A 27,171-nucleotide genomic window follows, 5' to 3' on the forward strand; every position below is an offset into this window, starting at 1 on the left:
TTTGGATTTTTAGCCTTTTCACTTGCATGTTATCTACCAATGTTATCAGCGGTATATCGATAATGTTGATATTCGTAAGTATCGAAAACAAGTCAATATGTGCTTTTATTAACAAGTCGATACTTACGTATAAAGGCACATATTGACTTGTTTTCGATACTTACGAATATCAACTAGTGGTGAAGCCATAGCGGCCAGCGCAAGGAGTTGTGGCCGCACCTCCGGTCATGGGAAATCTCCATGACGAGCGAGGAATCTGCCCCTCTGAAACTGCACGGAAGGTGTTCGACGATATACTTGAAAGTGACTAAGAAATCTGAGCTCATATTGGCTTGTAGGCGAGCTTACGCCATTGGAATTGTCGCTAATCGCAGTGGAATTGGATGCAATGCAATCGGAATCGCAGACATTCGAAATCGAAATCGAAATCGGACTCACAGTCAGGCTCCCTTACTCATATGTTTCGGTACATTACCGTATATCGGAGCATTGCAATTTTTAGTAAAATTAGTGGTTGATAGTAGCACTGTTATAAAAATTTCCGCCTAGAGCTGCTTAGATCCCGTCTAGGTACTAGGCGGCTGGCCATCATCCCAATTAATGTCTAGGCGTTTGAAAATTAAGAAATAGCGCCTAGACCTGCTGAGGCGCCCGCCCAGACCGGCCTAGATACCTGCATAGGTTGCGACTCACTTAGATAGAAAATAGATAACTTTCCTTTTGTATTTTATTATTTTCAATAAATTGTAAGAGACTTATTGAACACTTAAATAAACACACATGATATATTTGCTCCCCGTGTTTTCATTATGTTTCAATACTTCATAATATATATGTCATTCTATTTTCTAGTTTATGATGAAATTATATATATTTTAAGTATAAACAGACACTTATTTATATGAAATACAATAGATTTACTTAAATCCGCCTAGGCTCTGCCTAGCCGCCTAAGCGCTAGTCTCTAGTCCACCTCCCGACTAGCGCCTAGCGTCTTTTAAAACATATAGTAGTATACTTTGCTTAGCTTAGAGATGGTAAATTTTGGCACATCTTATCACTAGGGAACATTAGTGTAGCTTTCTGTTTAGTCCAATTTCATTATGCAATTGGGTATGCGTATTATCTCATCATTGCGTATTAACCTGCCCAAAAAGCCCATATTTCTTTCTCTTATTAGTATCGGCATGTCGATAATTGCTTTGCTTTTTGTTTTTGGTCGAATCATTGCGAGTTCATCCCAAACAAGGCAAAATGATGATTGCTAGTAGCCACCGTTATGAAATTAGAGTAGAACCTTAGGCCATCTCCAACCTAAGGGTCTAGAGGGCCGAAAATAATCCTAAAACCGTCTCCAACCGAGAGTCAAGCCAAAGGGCTCGTGGGCCCCATTGGACAAAAAAGGGCCAAATGACCAACCAGCCGTCCCCAGGCTGGGCTAAAAATTTTGAATCTCAATGGCTAGCTGACGTTAGCTAGCCGTTATTTTTTATTTTATTTTATTTTTGAGCCAAAAATTTAAAAAGAATATTTAATTAAGGCCATAAAGGTGATTGGTTCTATGTGGGGATGTTGCTTTTATAAGCATGTTTGATTGCTCAAACCTCTCCCACATCCGATGTGGGACAAATATAATGGGTGTCCAAAATATAAGCTTCCTATTAGAGATGGTATATGTGCCTTTATACATGGTAAATGTGCATTTAATTTAAGTTGTTGTAATTTTTAAATTTAAATAATATGTTTGGCCCTATGGCCCTCGGTTGGAGATGATTTTTTGTAACGAGGCTAAAACAAGCCTTATGACCTTTTGGCTCTCAGTTAGAGATGGTAAGAAATATGGTACTGCACTGTTCATTAAAATATTAATTTCTTGGAGGGCTAGAGGGCTAAAACGAGCTCTCTGACCAGCATTTTGTTAGAGATGGCCTTATAGATCACGTATCAATGATGATTGTTGACAGCAAGACTCGAAGCTTAGTGAGGCAAGACATGAGACAAAGATTTTACCAACTGAGCAAACCCTCATGACGAACCATATATTCTTTTGAATGTTAATGTGGAGAATTAATAATTTTTTTGACGAATAACTTATGTGTCTATCTTTTTCATCGTAGAATGCGTGTCATTGTACACATCCCAGGACCAAAAAAAAAGGGGAAAAGAAACAAAATTTGGTATAATGGTAGGTAGATGGCCATCTATTCATTAATTTAATTGTGTAGCCTTTTTACTACTAATAAACACCTAAATGTCAAATCATAGCTGCATTTTACAGAAGTTGTTTATTGATGATGGTTCAATGGATTGGCTGAATCCGCGTGCGTGGATATTAAGCTAACGAACAAATAACAAAAGAAGAAGGAGAGATTTTCTCGTGTGCTTACCTACTCGGAAAACAAAATGTTATATTACGTGTAATAATATAAAGACTAATTTTTATGTACGTCTATTCAAACTCGATTTTTATTTTACTTTATTATTTAAAACTCAAAAGTCATAATTTACTTTTGTAAACTCAAAATTTACTTCATATTGCCTTGTTAACTTTAAATTCGTTAAACATTCGCTAAATTTGCCTATCATGCATTTAAACTATATATGTGGCAGAACCACCACCCAATAAGATTATCCACCAAAAAGGCCACATGTCCAAGATGAGAGATTTTTCAGTGTGACTGTCACACGAGGTGGTACATCACGTGTTCCTATATAAATGGTGAGATGTGTATGTTAAAAGATTAATAATTTAAAAAATAAAATTTTCCACTACTTACATAAAAACATGTGGTGTGCCATATGTATTCTTGTAGCTTCCTCTACCTCGCCGCGTGCGAGCTCGTTGATGGATTGAAGTCCATGACCAAACCGGCGGCGTCTCGCCCTACCTCTTCCAGGCTACTTGTATCTTCCACTTTCAGTCATCTAGACATTTTTTGAAAAGTATCAGAAAAAGGGAGCCTTTAGAGAGAAATTGTGTATGAGTTTAAAATTTTGAGTTTGACTTTGGTGCATCTAAAAAGAGAGAGAGAGAGAGAGATAAAAGACGCGAGAGGTCGTTCAGAGGTGAAGGAGTTCTCGACCGCGAGATAGGGATAAAAGACGCGAGAGGTCATTCACCTTTTATTGGGTTTTGGTTTACGAATTTGATTTAAAAATTTGGTCTACTTAACATTATTCATTTTTAATTACATCATCATATTTGATGATTTTTAGACAATATTAACAGAAACAAGGCAATATGGAGCGAATTTTAGGTTTTATAAAGTAAAGTGACGATTTTTTAGTTTCAAGTTGCAAAAGATCAAAATCAAGTTCTATGATACACAACTAAGAATAAGCCTAATATAAATGAAAAGATGATACAGTTTTTAATGCCTCTTTACTTACATTATGACATGCGGTACACACGCACGTGTTCAAAGTACACAGAAAAAAATTTCTAGCACAAAACCTGTTATACCATAAAACAATGAGAAATTTTTTTAGTGTTCTAGTAACACGGATCAATACAACAAATGTCATAATACAAATGGTTAAAATTTTATCTAACTATTTATATTATGACACTTGATGTACCAAGGCTTCGTTGAACCAAATCTACAACAGAGCGATCATCCATGTAAAATCCGCGGCTTTTCATTACACGTCACAACACAGTAGCTTTTTAGCCGTTTGATGTCCCAAATGCCACAATCGAACCTGCGATCAAGGTCTAAAATATCGATATTATCCCGATATTTCTATCGAAATTTCCGTGTTTTTGAACTACCGATATTTCCGATATCATCGATATTTTAGACCTTGATAGGAACTCTATGTGGTACTAAGTCACTTATGTATCTTACCATGCAATGTATAAAGTGTAAAATATTGTACTAATTCATTATATATAAATGATTATGGTGTGTTTAAGTTTCTTTCATTAATTACTACATATTTTATAGACTCACAATATTTGCTAGCTCGCTATATAATCAACTTAAATAAGTTAAATACATCATGCAATGCATTTCCTTCCATTTTTTTGTGATAAACGAATAGATAATTGACTAAATAAACATCGTGCAAAGTTTCAATAAAAATTTCCAAGATTTTCTTACAATTTTCGTGGTTTTTATTCAATTTTTATTGATATCGATAATATCTCGATATTTCCATTGAAATTTTTGTTTTTTTAAACTACTGATATTTTCGATATCATCGATATTTTAGATCTTGCATGCGATGATGATTGCTCCTCTTCGAAATCCCTACAGTAAGAACTACACTCTTCAATACACAGCGAGTACGTCCCTTTTCCAGACTCTCGCGTCTGGGCGCTTCGCCAAACCCAAATGTCAGCTGGCCGTGCACAGAACGTCGAGATGACCGCTCTGTTAGAAAACGACCCAACATGATTAATTCTTCGGATCTTTTTTTTAGGATCTTGAAGATACGTAAATTCGGTTCGTTTATTGTATATTGTGTAGTTAATTTTTGTTAAATAATGTTTATGTTTAATTTTAAATAAAAATATTTGAAATAATTTGTGACTGTATAATATACAATAAACGAACAAAATTAACAAATTTTCGGAATTCTTAGAAAGAGGATTCGATGAGCATCCGGATTCGAAAACGACAACAAAAGCGAAATAGCCGCTTCGTCTCAAGTCTCAACCCCCCACTCTCTCCTTCTCCACTCTCTGAGCTCCCACCACCACCACCGCCTCACGCCAATTTCTCGCCCGTTTTACCGCGATATTTCCCCCCCTTCCATCCGCCATTTCTCTCACTCTCTCTCTCTCTCTCTCACCGTCTCACGTACTAAACGTATTAAAAAAATTTCAAACTTTGAATTCGGATTTTTCTCTTCCGGAAATCAATTCGATTCCGGAAATCCGTATTCTTTTGTTTTCGTAGTTTTTCTCTGACAGAAAAAGAATCGTCTCCGGAGCTTGCGGGTTTTGTTTGATCAACAAAAACAAAAGCTTGAAGCTTTTGGTTTCTTCAGGTAATATAATTTCCCTTTTGTATTATACATATTATATTTGTATATGTTTGTATACATTTGTTTATTGTATAATTTATATTAATTCCCGAATTTTCGAGAAAAAAAAAAAGCAAAAACAAAAACCTAAAACCCTAGAATGTGCTGATTTTTACATATTTTTGTATTTTTACATAATTTTGTGTTTTCGTTTTTGGGTTTTGGGTTTTGGGTTTTGTATATGATTTTGGTTGAGCTGTGAAATTAAGGTTTGAGCTTGAGCTTGATTTTCCCGGGAAAATATTTTTCCAGGAAATGGGAATGGTGGGGACGCGATCTACTATATCCCTGGAGGAGGATTTGGGTTCTGCACCTGGACCGGAGAAGCTTGAAGTTCCAGGGGAGAAGACGATCAGGGAAGTTGTGAACGACTCGGGTGGAGGCCGGGCTGGCTCAGGTGGGTCCGGTCGGGGAAGTGCCGGCGGTGGAAGGAGTTTTGGGAACCTGAACGTTGATGTATCTGATGCTGAGGAGGGTTTGGTGAAGCTGAAAGGGAAGGGGAGTGTTGAGAAGTTGGAGTCGGTTTTGAGGAACGAGAAGAAGGCGGTGAGTGGCGGTGCTGAGGCGGAGAGTGGAGGGAAAGGAAGAGGGGTTGGAGAAAATGGGGGTTCTTTGGGTGGGATTGGAGAAGGCCCGGATGGGACTAAGACTCGTGGGGCCGGGACTGATGTGAACGGAGGAGGGATTGAAGAGAATGGGAGCTGTTTGGATGGGATTGGAGAAGACCCGGATGGGAAAACTGATGAGATTACTGAGGACATGGATGATGAGGGACATGAGTTTCTTGTTGGGGATTTCGTGTGGGGAAAGATTAAGAGCCATCCGTGGTGGCCTGCACAAATTTGTGATCCTTCGGACGCTTCGGAGTATGCCCTGAAATTGAAGGCGAAAGACAGGCTCCTGGTGGCGTATTTTGGGGACGGAACATTTGCTTGGTGCAATTCTTCGCAGCTGAAACCGTTTGAGGAGGATTTTAGGAAGATGTCTCGGCAGAGTAGCTCGAAGGCATTTGTTAATGCTGTGCAGCAGGCTGTGGATGAGGTTGGAAGGCTTGTGAGGTTGAAGATGAGTTGTATATGTGTAAAGGAAGAGTTCCCAGGTGAGGTTGGTCGGCCGTTGGCAGTAAATGCCGGAATTAAGGAAGGAGTTCGTGTGCCAGAAGGCAGGGTTGGGAAGCTGTTGGATCGTGTTTCTGAGCCTGCAGAGCTTCTTGCTGAGTTGAAACGTGTTGCAGAAGTTATGTCCATGTCTAGTGAGCTTGAGCTGAATGCTTTAAAGAGTTGGTTGTCTGCATTTTATTGTTCAAAAGGAGGCTATCGATTGCCTGTTTTCGTCGAAGCGCAGTCAGTTCCTGGTCTCGAGGATGATTGGAGGGAGGTGGATGTCCCGGTCCGAGGGCCATTCGAAGACTGGTTTTCTTCTCCCAGAAAAACAGGACAAACTGATCAACCTTTAAACGAAAGCTCAGCTCAAGGTTTAGAGAATAGGCAACACCAAAGAAGGAAGCAGAAGAGCATTGCTGATCTTATGGAAGAAGACGATGATATTCAGGCGGAAACTAAGGAAGGAGCAACCTCAGAGAAAGCAGGGGCATCATCTGGACGGAACAAGCGGAAAGGTGGCGAGAATCATAGTGAGAGTAATTTGACTTCTGAATCCGGAAAGAGAAGGACCAAGCTTTCAAAGACGCCAGCAAGCCCGCAGATGAAAAAACTTTCAAGTGTTGAAAATGGTGCTAGTGAAACCAAAAACGGTGTCTTAACAAGGAGCAGGAAGAAGGATGAACGTATTGCAATTGATGGCAATGGTGGCGAGACCAAAGAAGAAGCTGGCGATAGTCCTGTTTCAAGAGACGAGGAATTGTGCAGTGGCGGTTCACAAACTGACATGAAAGACCAAATTGATCACCCCTCTTCGACAAGAGAGAGGAAAAGGAGCAAGTACTTGTCCCCTCCCTTCATAAATCTAAGGACCGGAAAAAGGAGTCTAGACATAGAAGTAGAATCTCCGAAAGTTTCTAATGACAACCTTGTTGGGTCACCGAAGATGCTGAGTCCTTCCGCGGAGACATTACAGAAGAAAGACTCTACAGAACTTACTGGGAATGAGATAATTGGTGGCTCGAGTTCGAAAAAACCATCAGAAGATGAGAAGAGCATTGATCCGATGAAAGCTAATGTATCTACTCATAAAGTGCTATCTGGACTCCGCTCTGCAGCTGTTAATCCATCATCTCGAGTAGAAACGAAATCCTTTAAGATTGTTGGGGATTTCATGTCCATATTCAGAGACTCGATTTATCGCAATGGCTCCAACTACGAACTGTACAAGAAGAAGCAACCTCATAAGAAGAGAAAGAAGTTAGAATCTGAACCTGGCTCAATGGGGAAAGACCGAAATCAGATCACAGAAAAGCTGCCCGAAACTGACTCTGGGAAGAAGAGAACCAAGAAGAGCAGCGAGACAAAGTCCGATAAGTCTACACAAAAGCAAGCTACTGAGACATCAGGTTCAGAGCCTGGTAAGCGAAAATCAAAGAGTGCTTCTGGAACTCCGGATTTGAAGAAAAGGCGTAAGAAGACCGATGAAACAGCTTCACCTGCATCCCTTTTTGTGACATTTGGCCCCGGGTCCTCTCTCCCCACAAAATCCGATCTTATCAAGATTTATGGTAAATTCGGAGAGCTGAACGAAACAGAAACAGAGATGTTCTACACCAATTTCTGCGCTCGGGTTTCCTTTGTAAAATTTGCCGATGCACAAGAGGCCTTCGACCATTCGCAAAATGACAGTCCGTTTGGATCTGCCAATGTCACTTTCCGGCTTCATAACCTGGCAGCTGCTTCGAAGCTTCGCGAGCTGAGTGAAATATCCAATTCCGCTCCTGCTAAGAAGTCCAGGGGCAAGACCAGAACCCAGGCATTAGCTTCGCAGCCACCCGCCGCGGTTGGTGAGGCGTCACAAGTCGACTTAATCAAGCGGAAACTGGAGAGGATGACCTCAATGCTGGATGATTCAACCGGCCAAGTGTCGGAAGTGACGAAATCGAAACTGGAGAGCGAGATAAAGGAGCTGTTGGGGACGGTAAGCACGATGGTCTAATCGTCGTCGTAGATGGGTTTCTCTGCTAGGGTAATTTGAACCTTTTGTTTCTGCACACAATCCCCAGTCATGTGATATAGTTAGTGAGCGAGTGCGTAAGCAGGCGAAGTTAGTATATCTCTATGTAACTAGTTGCTTCGACCTATAAATATAGAGATCAAAAGGAGTTATGTTTGATGTAAATTTCAATTTTCTTCTGTGTCTTCCGAACGGAACGATGCGCAAACTTCCGAGGAGACGCAGAAGCAACATGGATAATGTTACAAGGATGAACAAGTATGGCAAAGAGAAAGAGTGTTAAGCCGAATATTAGATGAAGAACAAGAAAGCTCGAAAACAAGCCCCCAAACAGATTGCGGTACAACACGAACTGCTACTCAAGTTTCATCGTACATATTAGTGTAACTCCCTCTGCGTATGATTTGGAAGAATTTAAATTCACACGACAGAAGCAACACATTTAATTTGTTCCCGGTTGGTTTTTAGGTACAAGGGTCTGGTGTCGGAAGAGTGTATTGACGGAACAAGGAAACAGAGAATACACATTCCGATGATACTCAGTCATCGACGGGATCCTGGGGTGTTTCCTCTGCGCTGCGCTTGATTGTGATGACGGGGCACTCAGCGTGCTTCACGCAGAACTCGCTCACAGTCCCAACAAAAACCCTGCACGTAAAAGAGAGAAGGGAAATTCTATTAGTGAATTGGACAGCCTTATTATCTAGGAAACTTTAACGAAAAGCTCCCAGTACTATTTATTTTAACGATAAACTACATTTTTACACTAAAAAGTCAATCCTGGTTCCATTCACTTTATCCTTTATTTTGTCTTTATCATCAAAACTCAAAGTTTTCAAGTCATTTTCATTAGTTTTCCTTATTATCTACGATAGGCATATAACCCAATTACCCGCTAGTTTCAAAAGACGCAAGAAAAGGACGTCTGCAATCTAAGAAGGCTAGGAACAGTCGATATTAAGGTAAGGACTTATACCTCTGGAAAGGTCCAAGCCCCCGACAGCCCACCACCAGAAAGTCTGGCCGGACACGCTTCACCTCACGGCAGATTACTTCCTTGGCATCCCCTCTTTTGATCCATGCTTCACAAGCAACCTACGATAATTCCAATAAGTAGATGTTATCTTAAAGTACAACTCAGTATTCTTCGGATGCAATTATTTATAGTTGCCCTCCATCCCAAAACACAGAAGTCCGTACCCCAATTGCATTACATCTGTCAACGAAGAACTCCAGCAGATGAAGCCCTCTGGCGCGGTCTCTGTCCTTCATGTTTTTAAAATCCTCCGGCGATGCATAGACACTGTCCATGTCATCAAAACCTATTATAGAACGAGGGCAAAACATATTATTATCGTAACAATTAGTTGCCAGCTAATGCATAGCGACGAAGATGGGTTAAAATCACATCATTACTAAGAAAGAAAAAAGCTCGGAGGGGTTTTCGGACAATCAAAATGAAGTGTTAAGCACGCTCAAATCAACAAGAATAAACAGAAGCTCAGTTAGATATAACTGGACCATATGTAAAGTGATTGACATTGTTCATACAACAATGAACTCATATCAATTCGGGATCATAATTTCTCTATGCTATGCTCACAGTTGATACTAGAGAACCGCATCGACAACAATTATGATCATGATCACGATGTTTGGGTCACACAATGCCTTTTGACACGACGAGAAAATACATGAAGCACGCTATACTCAAACAGAAATGAAGTCACCCTATCAAAGCAAACATAGAGATACAACCATAAACAAAGTAAAATTGCACAGAAAATGGTCAGATCTCGTAATCAAACTCAAAATTGAAAGTCAATGTATAAATATTCGCCACTTAAACGAACTAGAAAATCGACCATAAAAAATGAAAGAAGTGATCAGACTACTAAAATGCTATCAAGTTCTCCCGTTCGGTACCAAATTCTACTGAAAATTGCTTAATTACGCAGCAGATTAGATGTAATCAACAATCATCGCCTATTAATTTCAGTTTACAAACCAAATGACACTGACAAATTACTCATAGCGAAGCCAATTTAGTACTCTCACACAATCTGCGATCCCCTAACCCTCCTGATCCAATTATTTCACTTATTTCACTAATTTCCAGTAGAAAATTACAGTTACGCTTTCAATTTCCTTATCCTTTCATTTTCTATTCAAATTCCTCCGTTTTCTCGGCAACCAAACAGAGCACAAGCACAATTACAAAATCGAAAATCACAAAAGTAATAACAGAAAGATAGAGCGAGAGAGATGACCGTCTTCATCGGGGACTTGGACGTGCAGGAACTGGAGCTTGAAACCACTGGTGTTGGAGCGCACGATCTTCTGGAGCGTCCACTCGAACGCCTTCCTGCTGCTGATGGAGGCGTGCGGGTAGCCCTTGATGGTCGACTCGTTCACTGCCAGCATTATCCGAGTTGGCTCGCTTGCCATCTTCGCTTCGCTCACGACACTGAGTCGACTCGCTTGCTGATTCGAACTTTCTGGAACCACAGTACTCTCTCTCTCTCTGATGAAGGCGGTAACCGAAGGATGACTTGCTTCGTTTTGTGGGTTCGCAGCCGTAGGCCCGATTAAGCACATCGCGCATCTAGGCGTAGGATAGGGCATATCCAATAGAAGGGTGCTAACCTACGCTGTTCAGTTACTGACAGTGTGCCACGCGGCAGTATATAAAAGCGTGTGTCATGCCATGGTTTGCCAAAAATCAACCGGATCCCCTCCTTAGAAGGCTCTGAGCAAAGTATCCGGACCGTTGAAATTTGATTCAACGATCGTAATTATTATAACTTTAAAAAAGTTGTGTTTGTAACCGTTGTATCAAATTTCAATGGCACGAATCATTTGCTCAGGAGAGTATCCGGTTCCTGCCAAAAATTGGCGGGGTGTGAAGAGTCTTTATCATCTAATTGAGTCATTTAAGGTCTAAACGTGGTTAATTACTCTATCGCCATTGTATTTTTTTTTTCTTTTATGTTCTTCAATTTTTTTTTCAATTGACTAATTCAATCATTCAATATTGACAAGTATGTGGATAAATTTACCATCAACATATCACTTATATAAATAATATTATCGATACTTTAATTACATAATTATTTACTTATTTGTGAACATAAGTTTATGTGGCAAGTAACTGATGACATGACATCAACTTATTGAAAACACCACCAAACGGCCTCTCCTTAGGTGAATAAACAATGTCTTGTTTAAGGTTGTGGTTATTCGTGTGATTTAGCCAAAATCTTTTTCTTTAAAATAGAATACCACTAACTTATTTTGTTTTTTTTTCTAATCTATGGTATATCCTTTTCCATCTCGAGAGATTTTTTCAGTGTGTTCAAAACACAAGGCATAACATTATATATCATAATATAATTGAAGAGATACTTAAAAAAAATACTCTTTTAATTGTATAATAACATTTAATGTTCTCCTCTCATTCCAATCGCACCGAAAAATCTTTCTCAATCCCACCAAATGTTACATTGACAAATGTAACATTTCATTACCGCCAATGCTACCGACGTCGGGTTGTTCATTTCTCAACTTAACTCATGATTTGAAAAGATTAATATGGTGTAAGTTCACAGGTGATACTGATAGCAACACCTTGCAACAAACAAAAATGTGAATATTAATGAGAGTAATTAAAAGGATGGTTATCTTAATTTTCTTGAAAAAGGCAACCAACTCCCAGTTTTCTCTTGCTCTCGTGCTGCCCCCTGTCACTCTTCCACTGCCACAAACTCTCCTATTTCCTCACTCACTCTCCGTCTCCAAAACTACTCCATTTTTTATGATTTATAATTCGTCTACGTGGTGAAATTTTAAATATGTCGAGAATTGTTCCGTATAATAATTGTTATAATACAAGTGGTTAGATACTTATATAAAAAATTTCAACCATTTATATTATATTTTTCACACCTGTAGTTTCTTCTCCTCCTACGCATTCTTTATTTTCGCCTATCAATTCCCCTGCGATATATTCAATTGTAACGCTAACAAAAGATTTGAGTGCAGAACGAGAAAATGAGACTGCGTAAATCATTTCTCTTCCGTAAATAAGAAACAATTAAACAGAAAGCAAAATTGAATACAAATTAAATTACATTACACAAACAATTATCGTATACAATTAACTTACGTTCCCTAATTGCCCCTTATTACCCAGAGATTGAGTACCAGTAAAGGAAACTCTCCCAAAACCCAGGTGTCCAATCTGGTACAACTCTAACCACACCCTCTCCGCCTCCAGCCTCGCACCGCCGCACTCCGTTTCCTCCTCGCCGTACCCGCCGCGCCGTGAAACCTCAGGCTGTTTCCTCTCCTCCTCCCCTCTCTCCACCACCCACTCAATCCCGCTTTTACTACTCCCACCCCCCTTGCATTTTCTCCTCTTGTTTTCCCGCTTCTGCCCCTTCTTTTTCCCCAATCCCAGACACTTCCTCCCCACCATCCACGGCACTTTAACGAACGCCAGGGTCAGAAAGTTCACCACGGCGCAGGGGCAGCAGCAGAGCGCCACGCAGTCCGCGATCAACGTACCGCTGCACGACTTGCAGTACCTCCCCGTGCACTCTATCCGGTCCCCCACGGCGTCGTCCGCGGCGTACCGGCTCTTCCGCGCGGGTGTCGTGGTGTGTCCCGCGGATGACGTGTGACATGCTCCGCGATGGTCGGACGACTCGGACGATGACGACGAAGACGACGACGAACTGCCGTGGTGGTTACGTAACGCCCGAGGCGGGTTATTGTCGTCCATCGGATTTTATCTAACCTGCAAAAGATGAGAGATTTTGTAAATTTCAACGGTGATGCGGGAGGAGCGTAGATTTTGATCCCGAGTTTCTGGGGAGGGGTTTTTCCTACATGTTTATGCTTTATACTGGGACGTGGGAGGAGGGAGACGCAAAGATATTATTTTCTTTCATGCATTTTTATCTTGGTAAATACAAAAGGGCAAAATGGTCCATAAACATAATGTAAGGCATCGTAGTTCAATAATATAATGTAAAACATTCATACCAACTTCCCAGCACACTGAAAATTTTTTCCATGTCGTGACGGAAATTATGGGTAAAATTTATATGCAAAAGGTGTAAAAGATGTACAAAATGTTTATTGACTAGTTTTGGCAGATGAAACCAAAGCGTTTGGATGACAATTGTGCCTCATTAACGTGGATTTTCACGTGAAATGACAGGCATAGTGAATGAGCCAGTTCAGTATTACTTCATTCGTGGGGCAGAGATTTGAGGGTTAAAACTTTTCGTAGTGTGTCGGAAAATTTGAGTCTTAAATTTAAACGTTGAGTTTAACGGATTTTTAGTTCTTATAATAGGGAATGTTTATTAAACTTGCCTATTAGAACAATAGTGTTATTGGGTTTTTCATAGTAACCAAACTCACACCGTAAGCTGACATGAGAGATGGAATCAAATTCAGACAACCCGATTCCTATATATGCTTGTTGTGAAAAACGTAAGGGGCAAATTGGTAGATGGAGTGGTAGTGGTGACAGACAGAAGGGCACATATAGACTGATAGTGCAGCGCAGTAAGAATTAGGGTTTTTGGTTGAATGAATGCATGGAAAGAGGTTAAAAGGCAAGGTAGAAAATGGAAAGGGGAGCAAAAAAAGTTAAAACCTGAGTTTATGAATAAGTTTCCCTCAATGTGTTTTCGTGAGACAAATGATCTCTTCGTGTCTCGGCCTAATTCAGCTTTCTTACAATTTATGGTTTGTCCTATCTCTCCATTCACCTTCCACCAATCAGTTTAATTTTTGTCTAAATATAATAACTTTTTCCTACCACACCAACTTTTACGAGTTGAGATCTTCCTCGGATCTCTGTGTCCAGAGTCCAAGAGTAGAAGATTTGGGCCGTTGAAGAGAGAGAGAAATCCGGACTTTTAGTTTGTGTGAGGTGAACCAACGAAATTGACTAATGAGAATCATATTATTTAAAATTAGTGATTCGGATTTTTGAGTCCGTCAACTCCAGACACAATGATCTAGAGAGGATCTCAATTCAACTTCTACATTAAATTTATTATCTATTTTACAAAAGATGAGATATTTATGTGGTTTCCTTGTGTAGCCAAGTTTGAATTTACCACGACTAGAAGGGTCGCAAGTATTAAATCTTATAAAACAGTTAAAATTATAATAGTTTAGGTTTGATAATTAAACTAGGTCCCTTAACGTCGTACCCTATAAGTTGTTTTTCTCTCTTTTTTAAGAGCGGTATTTATTAAAACTTTAACAATACATCTAAGAGGTCCAAAAAACACACATATGAAAATTACTTTGAAAACAATAATATCAAAAATTTAAAGTAAAGTAGACAAAAATCGCAAAATGAACATTATTTCAAGCTCTAAAACAAAGAAATTTTTTCGTATGTTCGGAACACAGGTTGGTATATCAGTCATTATACAATATGGAAAAAGTTTTTTTTTTCAAGTATCTCTCCAATTGTATAATAACATGTAACATATCGCTTGAAAATCTCTCCTAAAACATGCCAAAAGTCATGTGAAAAAGCAAATGGAGGTCTCTTTATCCAAAAAAGACAATTAGATAAAATTGAATAACTTTTGTCAGAGTGAAATTCGATAGGAAATGTTACCATAAAATTGATGCTATGAGTTTTATATATACTGAAAACTATACTTGATTGTCTTAATGCACTGCCAAAATCAACACACATCAATTGCACGAGATCCAGATTGTAGATTTGGGGGAAAAAGTATGAATTGAGATCCTCTTCGGATTTGTGTCTGGAATCCGAAAATTTGGATAAGTTATTTTAAATTATGTGGCCCCTATTAGCCCATCTTTCTGACTCACATCACCTAAACCAAGGGTTCATATCTCTCTCTATTCAATGACTCGGATCTCTAATTCCCTTATCTCCGGACACAATGATCCAAAGAAGATCTCGATTAAAAAAATATTACCATTTTTGAAGCATTTATCAAATCTCGTGTTCTAATAAAATATTGTCAATGTGCTGCCAATTTTTAAGTTCTGATCCATGGAAGTTCACATGGGGCCTATTCGCCTAAGATACGACCATGATTGAAAGAAAAAAAATTTAAGAAATACAGACACACAAAACTGATTACATTAACTCTGCATTAATACAAATAAATTCTAAAGATGTATCAGTAATGTAACATTTATTTTATTAAAAAATGTATTAGCAATGTATAATCTAGTTTCATCCATCCCAATTGTCAGGTCTAGAAAGCAGAAAGAATCATTTTGAAAGAAACGACATTAAATTTGGGAAAGATTCCAATGCGAAAACCAAAAACGATGAGATGGGAATTTGCAGTTTTGGGTTGTTGACTGAGGCAAAAGAGGATTAAAAAACTAATAATAATTAATTAAAACATGGAAAAGAACAATGGCATGAAATTAAAGTCATTAATCAAATTTAGAAAAAGAAAGTATCACAATCATACATATATAGTATATAGATATAAAAAACGGTGGATCTGAACTAATCGTTTGTTTGACTGATCACATGTGAGAAACTAGACTGTGAACTGAGAAATTTTTTTTATTGTGTTGGGAATACAGTCTGGTACACAAAATATATTGATACAATTAGTTTAAATTTCTTTGTCAAATTTTTAATTAATTATATTATTATATATAATGTACTGAGGCGTGTTCCGACACACTGAAAAAATCTCTTAAGAACTAAGGGAGATGCATGTCCTAGTCATTAGTAGCCAAATGAAAAACCTTTTGATTATTTCATTATTTGGCGATAATATTTTGTCTAGTGATTTTTTTTAATCACAATTGGATGTTTAAAACTCATTTCAATTAAAGTGTAACTTTCAATGATGACTTCAAAAATGATCGCTCTAAATCATGGATAATATTTGTGCTGTAGACTTGAATAAGCAGTTAGCGACGTATAAACTTATTAACTGATTAACGATTTAATAGTAGCATGTATAAAGTGAGTGTATATATGAACAGTAAAATCCCCCTCAAATTCCAATCACTTGTTGTATTACGACATTTGTTGTATCGTATTTCAGTACACTGATAAATTTCTCCTTAACAAGCATATGGATTTAAATAAAAAGGTTAAATATGAGTGGGACCCATCCGCAGTAAATCAGCCAATCACCAATTGAGCAATTATAAAAGGTAATTCGATTGAGTGAAAAAAAATCACTCACTAAGAAGCACAGCAAATCATATATCACATCAGATCAATGGCTTGCAGTTGCATGAATTGTCTAGCAATATCTGATCTACATTCCACATTTTTTTCTCTTCATTCGAGTTCGAGCGATAGTCTAATCTAATCTACACTACGATGCGCGTGTTTATACAGAGATTTGTATTCTAAACTACGGGAAAATGAATGAATGAGAGCAGTAATGCAAATGTGTATAAAGTGAAAGAAAGAACTGACCTGGAGAAGCAAGATCAAATCAAAGGTTGAGATTTAAGTCAAAGGATGTGATCTTGGGTCGACTCTGGATGATGAGAAAGCTCGATCGTTGGAATACAAAGCGAAATGGGTAATGAAAGATGAACAAGTTGGAAGTTCGATCTGATCGCAAATGCCCAGATTGTATATATTTCCACCGCTTGTTTATTATCTCTGCAAGCAGAAGAACGAATCACTGAACTCTCTTTCTCTCTCTAGCTCTCTCCCGGTTGTTTATGTAACATCGATCTGCTAGCAGAAGAAATAGAATCAATCAACTCTCTCTCTCTCTCTCTCTCTCTCTCTCTCTCTCTCTCTCTCTCTCTCTCTAGCTCTCGAGAAATTTTTAGTTGTAACGGAAACACAAATGGTACATTACGTGTTTTAATAAAAGCGGTGATAAATTTTATTTTTTAAGTTATTAACTTTTTAGCATAAATATCCTATCATTTGTATAGTGACACGTGATATAACATCCCGTGTATCAATCATACTGAAAAATCTTTCTAGCTCTCTCTGAGTCTGTGCTACTTTAATCTATTGTTTACTGACTTGTAAAACTTTGTTAATGAAAGCAAAAGATTTTCTTATATAAAACTCTGCAGAGAGAGAGAGAGAGAGAGAGAGAGGGTGAATGAGTGAGGGAGAGTTGAGAGAATGATGTGAGAGAGAGAGAGTGAGCGCATTGGCGTTGGTTTTCATGAGTACCGATGACAGCGAATATAGGGAACTGTTCCTCATCTACCCTGCTCTTTTTCCACTCTTCCTCCTCCATCCTGCTCTCTGCTGCTGCCCTAAACCTCTCCGTTTATTTCTCCGTTACCGTCAGTTTGGGATGGCTTCGTAAAAAAAGAATAAATTGGAGCAATGATCTTTTAAATAAATATCTATTACCATTGGCCCCTTAATTCATCAAAATATGTAGCTATAGTTGTTTTCGTCAACTTCGTTAGAATTCTGTTAAAATAAGTTATGTTTGAATGACTATTGCTACAATTGGGGTTCCTCAACTAATCAAAATGTGTAGCTATAGTCATTTTTGTCACCTTCGTCAAAATTTTGTCAAAATGAGTTATGTTGGAAAGATCATTGTTACAATTGAGTTAAAGTTTGAGGGACCATTGCTCCAATTGAGTTAAAGTTAAGGGACCATTTCTCCAGTTGGATTAAAGTTGAGGGACCAACGGTAATAAATTTTTAATTGAGGGACAATTTCTCCAGTTAGGTTAAAGTTAAAAAATCATTGCTACAATTTACTCTTAAAATACACTTTTGCTTGTAATCAATTCTACCAGAAATGTTTTTGTCAATAACAGGTCAACTCTAGTTGCTTCTTGCATCCAAAAATCCTTTTCAAACTTTTAGTTCTAAACCTTTTTAGAAATCGTTTGAGATTGTTTCTTATAAAATATAAAGGTTTTAAGGTTAAATTTGAAAATCCCTAATTTCAGCAATTTTATGAAAAGTGTTTTTGCTAGAGTGATTTACTTTTGAAATTCAATCGAATAGATTTGTTACTATTGCTTGCAAACCATGATTCAATTTGTAAACTTTTAACTTGGTTAATTAAACAATTAAATAGGAATTACAAATATTTTTAACCAGCATATGGATATGGTTCTCAATTTTCAAGCAGGACCTTGTAAGCTGTCACACGACCCACCACCCACATATATATTACTAAATTGTTACTTTAAATTATTATTTTTTTGTTACAAAAAGTTTAGAGGGAAGGAGGCTATCTATTCTATTCCAGGATCAAGGCATAACATAAGTCTTTTTGAGAACTTACAGAAAAACTCTTAGCTCATTATTTTGGTTTTCACATATCGTGCACTAAGGGTGCGTTTGGTACGTGGGACGGGACATGACGGAACGGGACGAGGCGTTCCGTCCCGCGTTTGGTGCGCCAAAAATGGGTGGAACGGGCTGTTCCACGGGACAGATTTTGGGTGTTTTTGCGTTCCACCTCCCCCCTGGAACGGGTTTGTTCCACGTCTGTGGAACACAATGTTTTACCATTTTAAGACAAATATACGCCATGTCTTTTTCAAAAATTACACCTTCGTTCCGTCCCGTCCCGTCCCGTTCCGTCCCGTTCCGTCCCGTCCCGTCCCGTCCCGTCTGCGTACCAAACGCACCCTAAGAGAGATTGACGACAATAGAACTTAAATCTAAGCCTTGGTCTCAGCTCAACCGACCCACGTTGACAGTTGATACTCAATTAATTTTATCAAAGAAATAATAATCTTCATATTTTGTTGAAATAAATAAACAGTAATCATGAGCAGCACAATGCATGTCGAGAATATTGCCATGCATGCATCTCTCCCTGCCATCTGCATCTCCGGTTGGGTTGGGTTGGGTTGGGTTGGGTTGACTCAGGTGGTCACGTGTCCTTGAATCTTTTTCGTAATCTTTGCATATCTCTGTTGCCGGCCATTTCGATCAAATTCTGGTCTGTTTTTCTAAACTAATTAACATTTTAACAACCATATCTGCTTCTGTATTGTCGCTAATCTAAATAAAAGCTGACGGCGGTCACTGGCCTCAAATTAGAAACAAAGGATTTAATGGGTGGAAAAAAGCTGCATGAAAAACGTTCATGGGGGCATTTTCGTTGGTAATTTGGTAAGAGGAGAAGGCAAAGCGCTGAAGGACAATCCACAGGGAAAAAACTGATATAACTCAGTATGAATCAAAATTTTTATTTATACTTATGTGTATCATATGCAAGGGTAAAATGTTCTTTTAAGACGTTGAAACGTGAGCGCTCGAGAATAAAGCAACCAATATATATATATATATATTTTTGTGTGTTGTTGTTATGTTCATTCACTTGCCTTATTTTCACCCACCATGTAATTAAAACATATATGACAAATCATATTCTATTTTTCACTCACCATGTAATTAAAATATGTGATAAATTAATATAAGCTTTGTGGGACCGTGTAAGAGCAAGTTCACTCATTTAGGGAGGGCAAGGGAAAAAGGCAAGGGCAAGGTCAAGACAGTTAACTTGCCCTTACTTTTTACTTTGAATAGTATTTGTCTTTATGCAACTCCATTCGTTGAACAAGATTATGGACAAGGGCGATACTATTCACAAATATACGTATATTTTTTATGCTTTATTGGTCTTATCCTTATCGTTCTAACTTGTTTTCATATAGAGTTTGACAGTGGGAGAGAAGCTACAAGTCTTGATTTTGCCTATTTTGAATGCTTCTCCACAAGAATATAAACTTCAAATTTAAACATTGGTATTTAAAACTACAAATTGATTTAGATAGGACTATTTTTGAACTTCCATATAGAGATGAGCAAGTCAAGGGAGAACCACTTGCTGGTACTTGTCCCACATCGACCCAATATCAGTACATAGATATAAAGCGTAATATACCATGCACAAGCCTAAGTCATTGCCTACTGTTGGAAATCTCTTTCTAGATTAGTTTTTCAGTCACCGGACCCACTTGCTGACGTCATGATGACGTCGCCCATTGCCAGCGAGCTTAAGGTCTAGCATATGTTGCCCGGGCTTTTAGGCGGGCTTCACACGGTCCACCACTTGCCCTCTTATTCTTAGACCACCTAAAGTGGTTTTTTGAGATTAAAGGGCATGTTGAGGGCCCTGCTCAAGGTCGGACATATGTTGCCCGATCTATTAGGCAGGCTTCACACGGCCCACCACTTGCCTTCTTTTTCTTAGACCACTGAAAGTGGTTTTTTTGGGATTAAAGGGCATGTTTAGGGCCCTGCTCAAGGTTAGACATGTTGCTCGATCTTTTAGGCAGGCTTCACACGGCCCACCACTTGCCCCTTTTTTCTTAGACCGCCGAAAGTGGTTTTTTTGGGATTAAAGGGCATGTTTAGGGCCCTGCTCAAGGTCGGACATATGTTGCCCGATCTTTTAGGCAGGCTTCACATGGCCCACCATTTGCCCTCTTCTTCTAGACCGCTTGAAGTGATTTTTGGGATTAAAGGGCACGTTTAGGGCCCTTACCGACACCAACGTGTGGACATGCTCTAAAAACTCTTTTTACGGTAGTTTCTCCTTCTTTGGTTAGATTAGCTAAGGAGGCATAGGCCCATAGAAAATGGGCTGAACTTGCTAATCGGACAGGGTAGTCCACTGTCCAATAACATCAACTGTGGGCTCGTAAGAGGTGTAAACCCTAAAGGCCCAGAAAGAAAAGCTTATAAAAACCCGCAACCAATGCCATCACAAACCGAAAACCCTAACCCCTGACCTGCACTTCGCAGCTCTCTCGCCGCCTCTGTTCGCAGCCCTTTCTTCTTCTCCTTCTTCTCAATTTTTGTTTGAATATTTGTTGAATTTTGTTGATCGAAGTTGTGTATGTGTAAATTTAGATGGCAACGATGAAGAGTGCTTTAAATTTCTGACACCTCTTGTATGAGAAGTGCCTGTAAAAGGGCTCTTCGCTGAGCACTGTTAGCAACTCTCTGAGCCTCCCTCTTCCCCCTTTCTCTTTTTTTTCGAAATTTATTTTTAATTTTTTTATTGCGCACTCTTTTTTCTTATCAATTTGACGATTTTCCCACAATTTATATCTGCAAACAATTTTTTTTTAAAGTTTAATTATCTTTTGTTTAATATTTTTGGTCTACGAAAATCCAGACTTTGGGTCCTAATTCTTCGATGTTAAAACATATAATTTTTTTCTTCCATGGTATATCTGAAGATCATCAATTTAAATCTCTCACTTCGTACATGTTTTTTTAATGTTGTTGTGTCAAACTCGTTATTTTATCGTGTTGTTTTGCGTCTAATAAACATGTTACGGTAGAAAATTATCGGATGTCTATATTTGGCAAATGATATCAATTTGAATTTTTAACTGGTCGACTCATTCATTAACAGGATTATAATCCACGATCCGATAATGACTCGATTCGTTATTAAGTTTATTTGAAATATGTTATTTTTGTGTCGTTTCACGTTGGATTAACATATCGGACAAGAAATTGCCAAACTTACCTCGAAACATGAGAGATACTGCTAATTTAGAGATGTTCCAAAACTTTCTCACTTGCATTGCTCAACATTTTACTCACTGGGAATTATAACAACGGGGTAGAACCCTAATTGAAATGCCGGAGTTTTTTTATGAACTATAGCAGCAATGTACTCTTCCGGACAAAAGATTTGTAAGCTTTCTGTTCGACAATTCGAATCGATTCTGGATAATATTAGAGCCCCCATTGCCCACAAACTTGGTCTTCGGCATGCTCGTCGCCTCTGCTAACTTTTCGGCCTCTTCTTCTCCGTCGACGACTCGATCGAAGCAAATGTATCTCCCAAACGCTGCCTCGTTCATTGCCTCAAACACGCCTAAATGTGCCTCTGCCAGTCTTGTTATATCGACTGTGGCTAGCACACCACTTTGGTACATTTCTTGTGCTCCTGTATTTATAGACAATCAAAGTTGGTAAAAATTAGAAGGGAAAATGTGGATTTTGACTTAAAAATATGACTTTGGCCTCTCGGTTTGAGCATCGCTAAGATGGCGGTGCTCAATGGGGCCCGAGTGCGATGGCGTGACTGTATGAAAACGGGTAAATGGAGCCTCGAGTGAAGAGCAGAGGGCCATGAGCTTGCTTCTTCTCATAGTGCTCCGGACATAGATTGCCTTAATATTTCAGGGGGATGGTTTGGTTCCATCTTTTGTGAATTTTACAAAGGCACAAATACAAGCAACTCATGTCCTGTTAATACTGCAGTCTAGCGATATCACTTTCACTTGAAAATTGAAATACCATTAGACCCATCAGTTCGATTCTCATGTATGACTAGTTTGATATCGAATTGATACAGTTGGCTCGTTACGTGACGGTGCCAAAGGATACTAAAAGTTGTGAATGTGGTAGAAAAAGGATTACCTTTGAGATATGCAAGTGTTGCTGTTGGATTTCTAGTGGAAATTTCAGGGCCAGTAATAAGAGCTGGGCAGATGGTGGCCAACTTCACCCCCTTTTCCTCAGCTATTTTCCATGCAGCTTTCTCGGCCCTCAGCTTCCCCAAGGCATACCAAAGCTGCCACTCCCCATAAGAAAATTAAATGCTAACAATAGTAAACGAACTGTTATTGGCACTCCAAAACTACAGTCATTCTATACTCTTTTCCGTGCTCAATTTGCTCGTCACGGAAGAGTGCATGATGATGGTTTTGGATTTGCTCATCATGGACCAGTGCATGATGACGGTTTTGGAGTAAGATGAAAATGATACCTTTTTGTCAATGCAGAGTGACTCTGTGCTCCAGGAGTCATGGTTAATTACAGGGGAGAGGTGGTTGTGGGTGCTGTCCTGCCATACGCAGGCTAGAAGTGAAGAAGTGAGGACACATTTTCTCACAGATGGTGTCACTGCACATGCTTTCATCACGTTCTCACTCGCCTTCACTTCTATCTCAGCCATGGATTTCTAAACACATCATTCCAATCCATGGTTCATTCGCAATTCAAATGTCAGAAATAAATAGAGCCGTGCACAAGGGGGAAAATTAAAGGGATATGCGAAATCATTCAGTTTTACTTTTTTGAGTCGTGATGAAAGAGATAAACACAAGATTATATACAACTACTTATGTACAAGAAGAGGTTGGTAGAATTAACTCTAGTTGGATGAGATGATTGTAGCACTAATTATTTGTTTTCAAGCAATTTTGATCAAATGTATGTTGTCAATAACAAAATCGAAATGTTTTCCACACATGTTGTTTATTCTCCTCCAGACGTTCTTCGGATTGACTGAATCAAAGCACAATCAAAGGATATAAATAAATAAAAGTATCCAAGTGTCACAATATAACAGGTACATGCAAAGGGAGTAAAAGATATGCGAAAATCACTTCCAATTTAGTGTTCACACGGCAACATAGGGCAACTAGACACAATATATTTGAGCATATTTTTGCTCACCACCCTTAAGCGATAATATTGCTTGCCATCCTACTTATTACTATTTGATGAGTTTAAATTTTGAGATCTTGTATCTATTTACTACACATATTTCAAAATTTAAACATATCTAATAACGATAAAGATAATGGTAAACATCAGCATGACTTTGAGTGTGTGGAACAAAAATGTGTCCCGATAAACTTGGACCACATGGACCACATGGCCTACGTGACACCAAATAATGCGAGTGTGATGCTTTGTTTTTGTGTGCGGTCTTTTGGATGCCGCGTAGACCAAATGTTGGAACCTAAGAATTTCTCCATAAGATTTTTCTTCAAGTTTTAGAAGCGTATAGAAACGAAATGGGTAAGTGACTCACAGTGTAGCCAGAGAGGCCAGCGGGGTCGACAAATGCAGAGGTGTGGAAAACGCCACGACAGCCATCGAATGCATGGGATAAGCTTTCGACATCGTCGGTTAGCTTCGCCATAACTGCAGAAATGCGGTCGTCGGTGCTGCCGCTTGTCCTCATCTCCCTCAATTTTTCTACATCTTCTGTATTATTTAATCGGGGGTACACGACAACCCATTAATTTCTGGATGTAATAAACCAAATTCCACGACATATTCTTTATATTTAAAATCTTGTTTTCTTGCAATCAAACATATGGATACAAGTCAAATTGTTTGTTTGGAAGCCTTTTAATTCTTTTAAAATGAATAAAGCGTTTTTAAAACTAATCTTTGATAGAGATGCAAATGAATTCTGAAAAACGTTTTTCTGTTAGCAGCACATAACGAATGCATCTTGCATAATACTTTTGAAACTCAAAAACACTTTTATAAAAAACATTTTCTATCATTTTAACAGTAATTCTAAACAATTACAATATTCACACTATGCTAAATCAATATAATAACATAATCAAATTATTTGAACTTTTAGATTCCATAAATTGGAAAGCCAAGTTCTCATCAAATTATTTGATGATGTATTTCAATGATAAAATACAGCAGACAAATTTAAAAGTACTTGGAAATCATAAAAACTTCTTTGGTGTTTTAATGGAGAGGTGATTGTTCTTCAAGATGAACTTTCAAGCGCTTTTCGAATTTTTATCAAGATTTTAGGGATTTAGATATTGTCGCAAAAAGGCAGACACATTGCTTTAACCAACCGATCCAACTAACAAGCCAGAATCGAAATTGGAATTTGGACCAAGAAAGCATTAATTAACGATGATTAGTAGATAAACACTTGCCTTGGTTGTCAACGACAAGGCGGACGGAGTAGCCACGGCGGAGGAGACGGTCAACGAGGGCAAGTCCTAAGAAAGAAACGCCGCTAGTGACACACACCAACATGTCTTCTTCATCGTCACCCCTCAAGTCGAAACGCTTGTTGTTGCGTTGCTGGCGGTCGTCTTTTCTGCGGTGGAGGCCGGCGGAAGCCATCAGCATACGGCAGAACTCCTGCAACTCGATGTTCTCCCTCTCTTCCAAACCCACAATCCCCATTCCGTCGATGTTTTGGAGACACAAAAATGGCACAGAGATGGAGTTGGGAAGCTTACTTTTCTCTCCGACAGAGATGGAGTGAGAACATTAGAGAGAAGAAGACATGCGTTTATGTGAAGCTATTGGCATTTGGAAGTCATGCAAAGCTTACCTTAAAATATCACCCCAGCAGCCGCCTACCTAGCTAGCTCAGCTAAAGCTAAGGCTTGGCTTGGGCCGCTTGGTTTGTTTTTGTTTTGCCCTAAAATTTCCGTCCTATTTTTAGTAAGACGAATTTTGTGACAGATGCGATTGTGAACGTAAAATGTACTATATAAGAATCTCAAGTTTAGCTCTATCATCTTTCAATGAATGACAAACTCTGTCACATCCTGGCCTGGGTCCCCACCACATCCTGGACTCGACTATGCTGTAACATGATATTATCCGTTTTGGGCCCCGATCACGCCCTCACAGTTTTGTTTATAAGAACTCATACAAAAACTTCTCAGTGGGTCATTCATCATGAGATTGCTCTCGCGCGAACTCGCTTAACTTCGGAGTTCCGATGGACCTGAAACCAGTGAGCTCCCAAAATGTCTCGTGCTAGGTAGAGATGATAATATATATATATAAGACTTACATGATCCACTCTCTTGAACGATGTGAGATGTTACAAACTCGGGTTGGCAATTGGACTCACTTTCCATCAGTGGCCTTAGGCGAGAAATCTAAACCATCAAAAATTGAATAAATACATGTTTCTTGTTGCTTATAGCTTACGAAGGATGTTATAGTTAGTCGGTTACTTGATAATCTACACACACAAAAATCAAATAATTTGATACGGTATAAAATTACGAATCTTTTAGATTTTTAGCTGGAAATTAACCCGATTTATTTTAATTAGATAAAGATATGGTCTTCTGTTAAATATTCAATGTTTCAAATTCAGTAATTTGCATACATTATGTTGCGATAAGTGATGTATACAATACAACTAGTACTCGAGAAAATGATATCACTAACTGATATAACATATACGCAATTTACTACAACAAGTACGAATATAAAATGCATTTTTTTAATTATAAACAAAATATTTTCACATACATTTTTTCTCATAATTTTTTTTTCAGTGCTCAAATCTCTTTTAATTTAACTATTAAAAAAAATAAAAGTATACAGAACCCAAATGAGTGCATAAATAAATAATTTCCCCCTGCAAAGAAAAACAAATATTAAATAAATATTTATCCCAATTGGGCTTTGGGTTCGGCTAGATGTTGAAGCTGTGTCGGTAACTAAAGCCGGTCCCTAACGTGTTGAATGTTCAGTGAGCACGTGGACCATCCACCCCTCCCGGTCTTTCTGTCCATCCACGCAGATTGTCCGCCCGCGAAACGAGAGTTAGTTGCCAAATAATTAGTTTTTAATCTCTTTACTAAACACGACATGTGCCAAACAATGAGTTCATTCTTCTAACCCGTGTTTAAAATATCGGAATATCAATACACAAATTTATGTATATCTCAACAAATATATTGAAATCGGTTGTCTTCGATGAAATAATGAAAATTGTTAAAAATAAAACTTTAGGGAGTGTCAAATGATAATTTATCGATATCTAACAGGTATATTAGAAATATCGACTAAATTTGTCCGTTTTAGCAAAAATTTAAGAATTTTTCTGACATGGAATGAAATTTAGACTTCACTCCCGCTTTTTGTATTTTTCTCTAGATTTTTCGATTCGACTGCATCGAATACATTTCACACACTGCTGCTAACTTGCTAACTAACGCGACATGTGATCCACATTCATAAATGTAATTAATATTGTAATAATCTCCTAATTATCTTTCATATCAAGTTTATTGATAAAGGTAATTAATCTTGGAATGAGGATCCTCTCCGAATCCTCCAATCACATCGGTTAATCGTATATTGTGCGATCAGTTTTCGTCAAGTAATGTTTATATTTAATTTTAAATAAAAAGATTTACAATGATTTCTAACCGAATGATATACGTTGAACGGATGTGATTGGAGGATCACTTGGATCCTCACAAAGAGGATCTGGAGAGGATCTCATTCTTAATCTTGTA

At 38.5% G+C, this 27,171-nt stretch overlaps 4 protein-coding genes and 1 non-coding gene across 7 annotated transcripts; 2 read left to right on the forward strand and 3 right to left on the reverse strand.

Moving 5' to 3' along the window:
* The first annotated feature begins 4,678 nt into the window (after positions 1–4,678).
* Positions 4,679–8,316, forward strand: LOC103404331 (PWWP domain-containing protein 3). The gene is made up of 2 exons (XM_008343230.4): positions 4,679–4,995; positions 5,284–8,316. Exon 2 carries the CDS (start codon positions 5,287–5,289, stop codon positions 8,131–8,133), a length of 2,847 nt encoding a protein of 948 aa, XP_008341452.3. The 5' UTR covers positions 4,679–4,995; positions 5,284–5,286; the 3' UTR covers positions 8,134–8,316.
* A 109-nt stretch (positions 8,317–8,425) lies between these two features.
* On the reverse strand, positions 8,426–10,759 carry LOC103404330 (universal stress protein A-like protein). Its single transcript, XM_008343229.4, has 4 exons — positions 10,422–10,759; positions 9,352–9,473; positions 9,128–9,246; positions 8,426–8,799 (listed from the first exon to the last, which is right to left on the reverse strand). Exons 1-4 carry the CDS (start codon positions 10,747–10,749, stop codon positions 8,691–8,693), a joined length of 678 nt encoding a protein of 225 aa, XP_008341451.3. The 5' UTR covers positions 10,750–10,759; the 3' UTR covers positions 8,426–8,690.
* Positions 10,760–12,211: 1,452 nt separating this feature from the next.
* On the reverse strand, positions 12,212–17,316 carry LOC103404329 (uncharacterized). Of its 3 annotated transcripts, none has more exons than XM_008343228.4 (2): positions 16,619–17,316; positions 12,212–12,949 (listed from the first exon to the last, which is right to left on the reverse strand). In XM_008343228.4, exon 2 carries the CDS (start codon positions 12,932–12,934, stop codon positions 12,308–12,310), a length of 627 nt encoding a protein of 208 aa, XP_008341450.1. In that variant the 5' UTR covers positions 12,935–12,949; positions 16,619–17,316; the 3' UTR covers positions 12,212–12,307. The 3 variants fall into 3 exon arrangements, with proteins under 3 accessions (XP_008341450.1, XP_070673607.1, XP_070673608.1); XM_070817506.1 differs by lacking the exon at positions 16,619–17,316 and adding an exon at positions 13,582–14,315; XM_070817507.1 differs by lacking the exon at positions 16,619–17,316 and adding an exon at positions 13,820–14,312.
* A 3,699-nt stretch (positions 17,317–21,015) lies between these two features.
* LOC114822839 (small nucleolar RNA snoR1) lies at positions 21,016–21,113 on the forward strand. The gene has a single exon (XR_003771028.1). It is a non-coding gene; the product is annotated as a small nucleolar RNA snoR1 (small nucleolar RNA).
* Positions 21,114–21,674: 561 nt separating this feature from the next.
* On the reverse strand, positions 21,675–25,367 carry LOC103404328 (cinnamoyl-CoA reductase-like SNL6). Its single transcript, XM_008343226.4, has 5 exons — positions 24,829–25,367; positions 23,946–24,121; positions 22,893–23,087; positions 22,544–22,697; positions 21,675–22,067 (listed from the first exon to the last, which is right to left on the reverse strand). The coding sequence occupies exons 1-5, from the start codon at positions 25,082–25,084 to the stop codon at positions 21,769–21,771; spliced, it is 1,080 nt and encodes a 359-aa protein (XP_008341448.3). The 5' UTR covers positions 25,085–25,367; the 3' UTR covers positions 21,675–21,768.
* Between the last annotated feature and the right edge of the window lie 1,804 nt (positions 25,368–27,171).

The sequence above is a fragment of the Malus domestica genome, chromosome 17 (assembly GCF_042453785.1).
Source record: "Malus domestica chromosome 17, GDT2T_hap1".
Taxonomy (NCBI): Eukaryota; Viridiplantae; Streptophyta; class Magnoliopsida; order Rosales; family Rosaceae; genus Malus; species Malus domestica.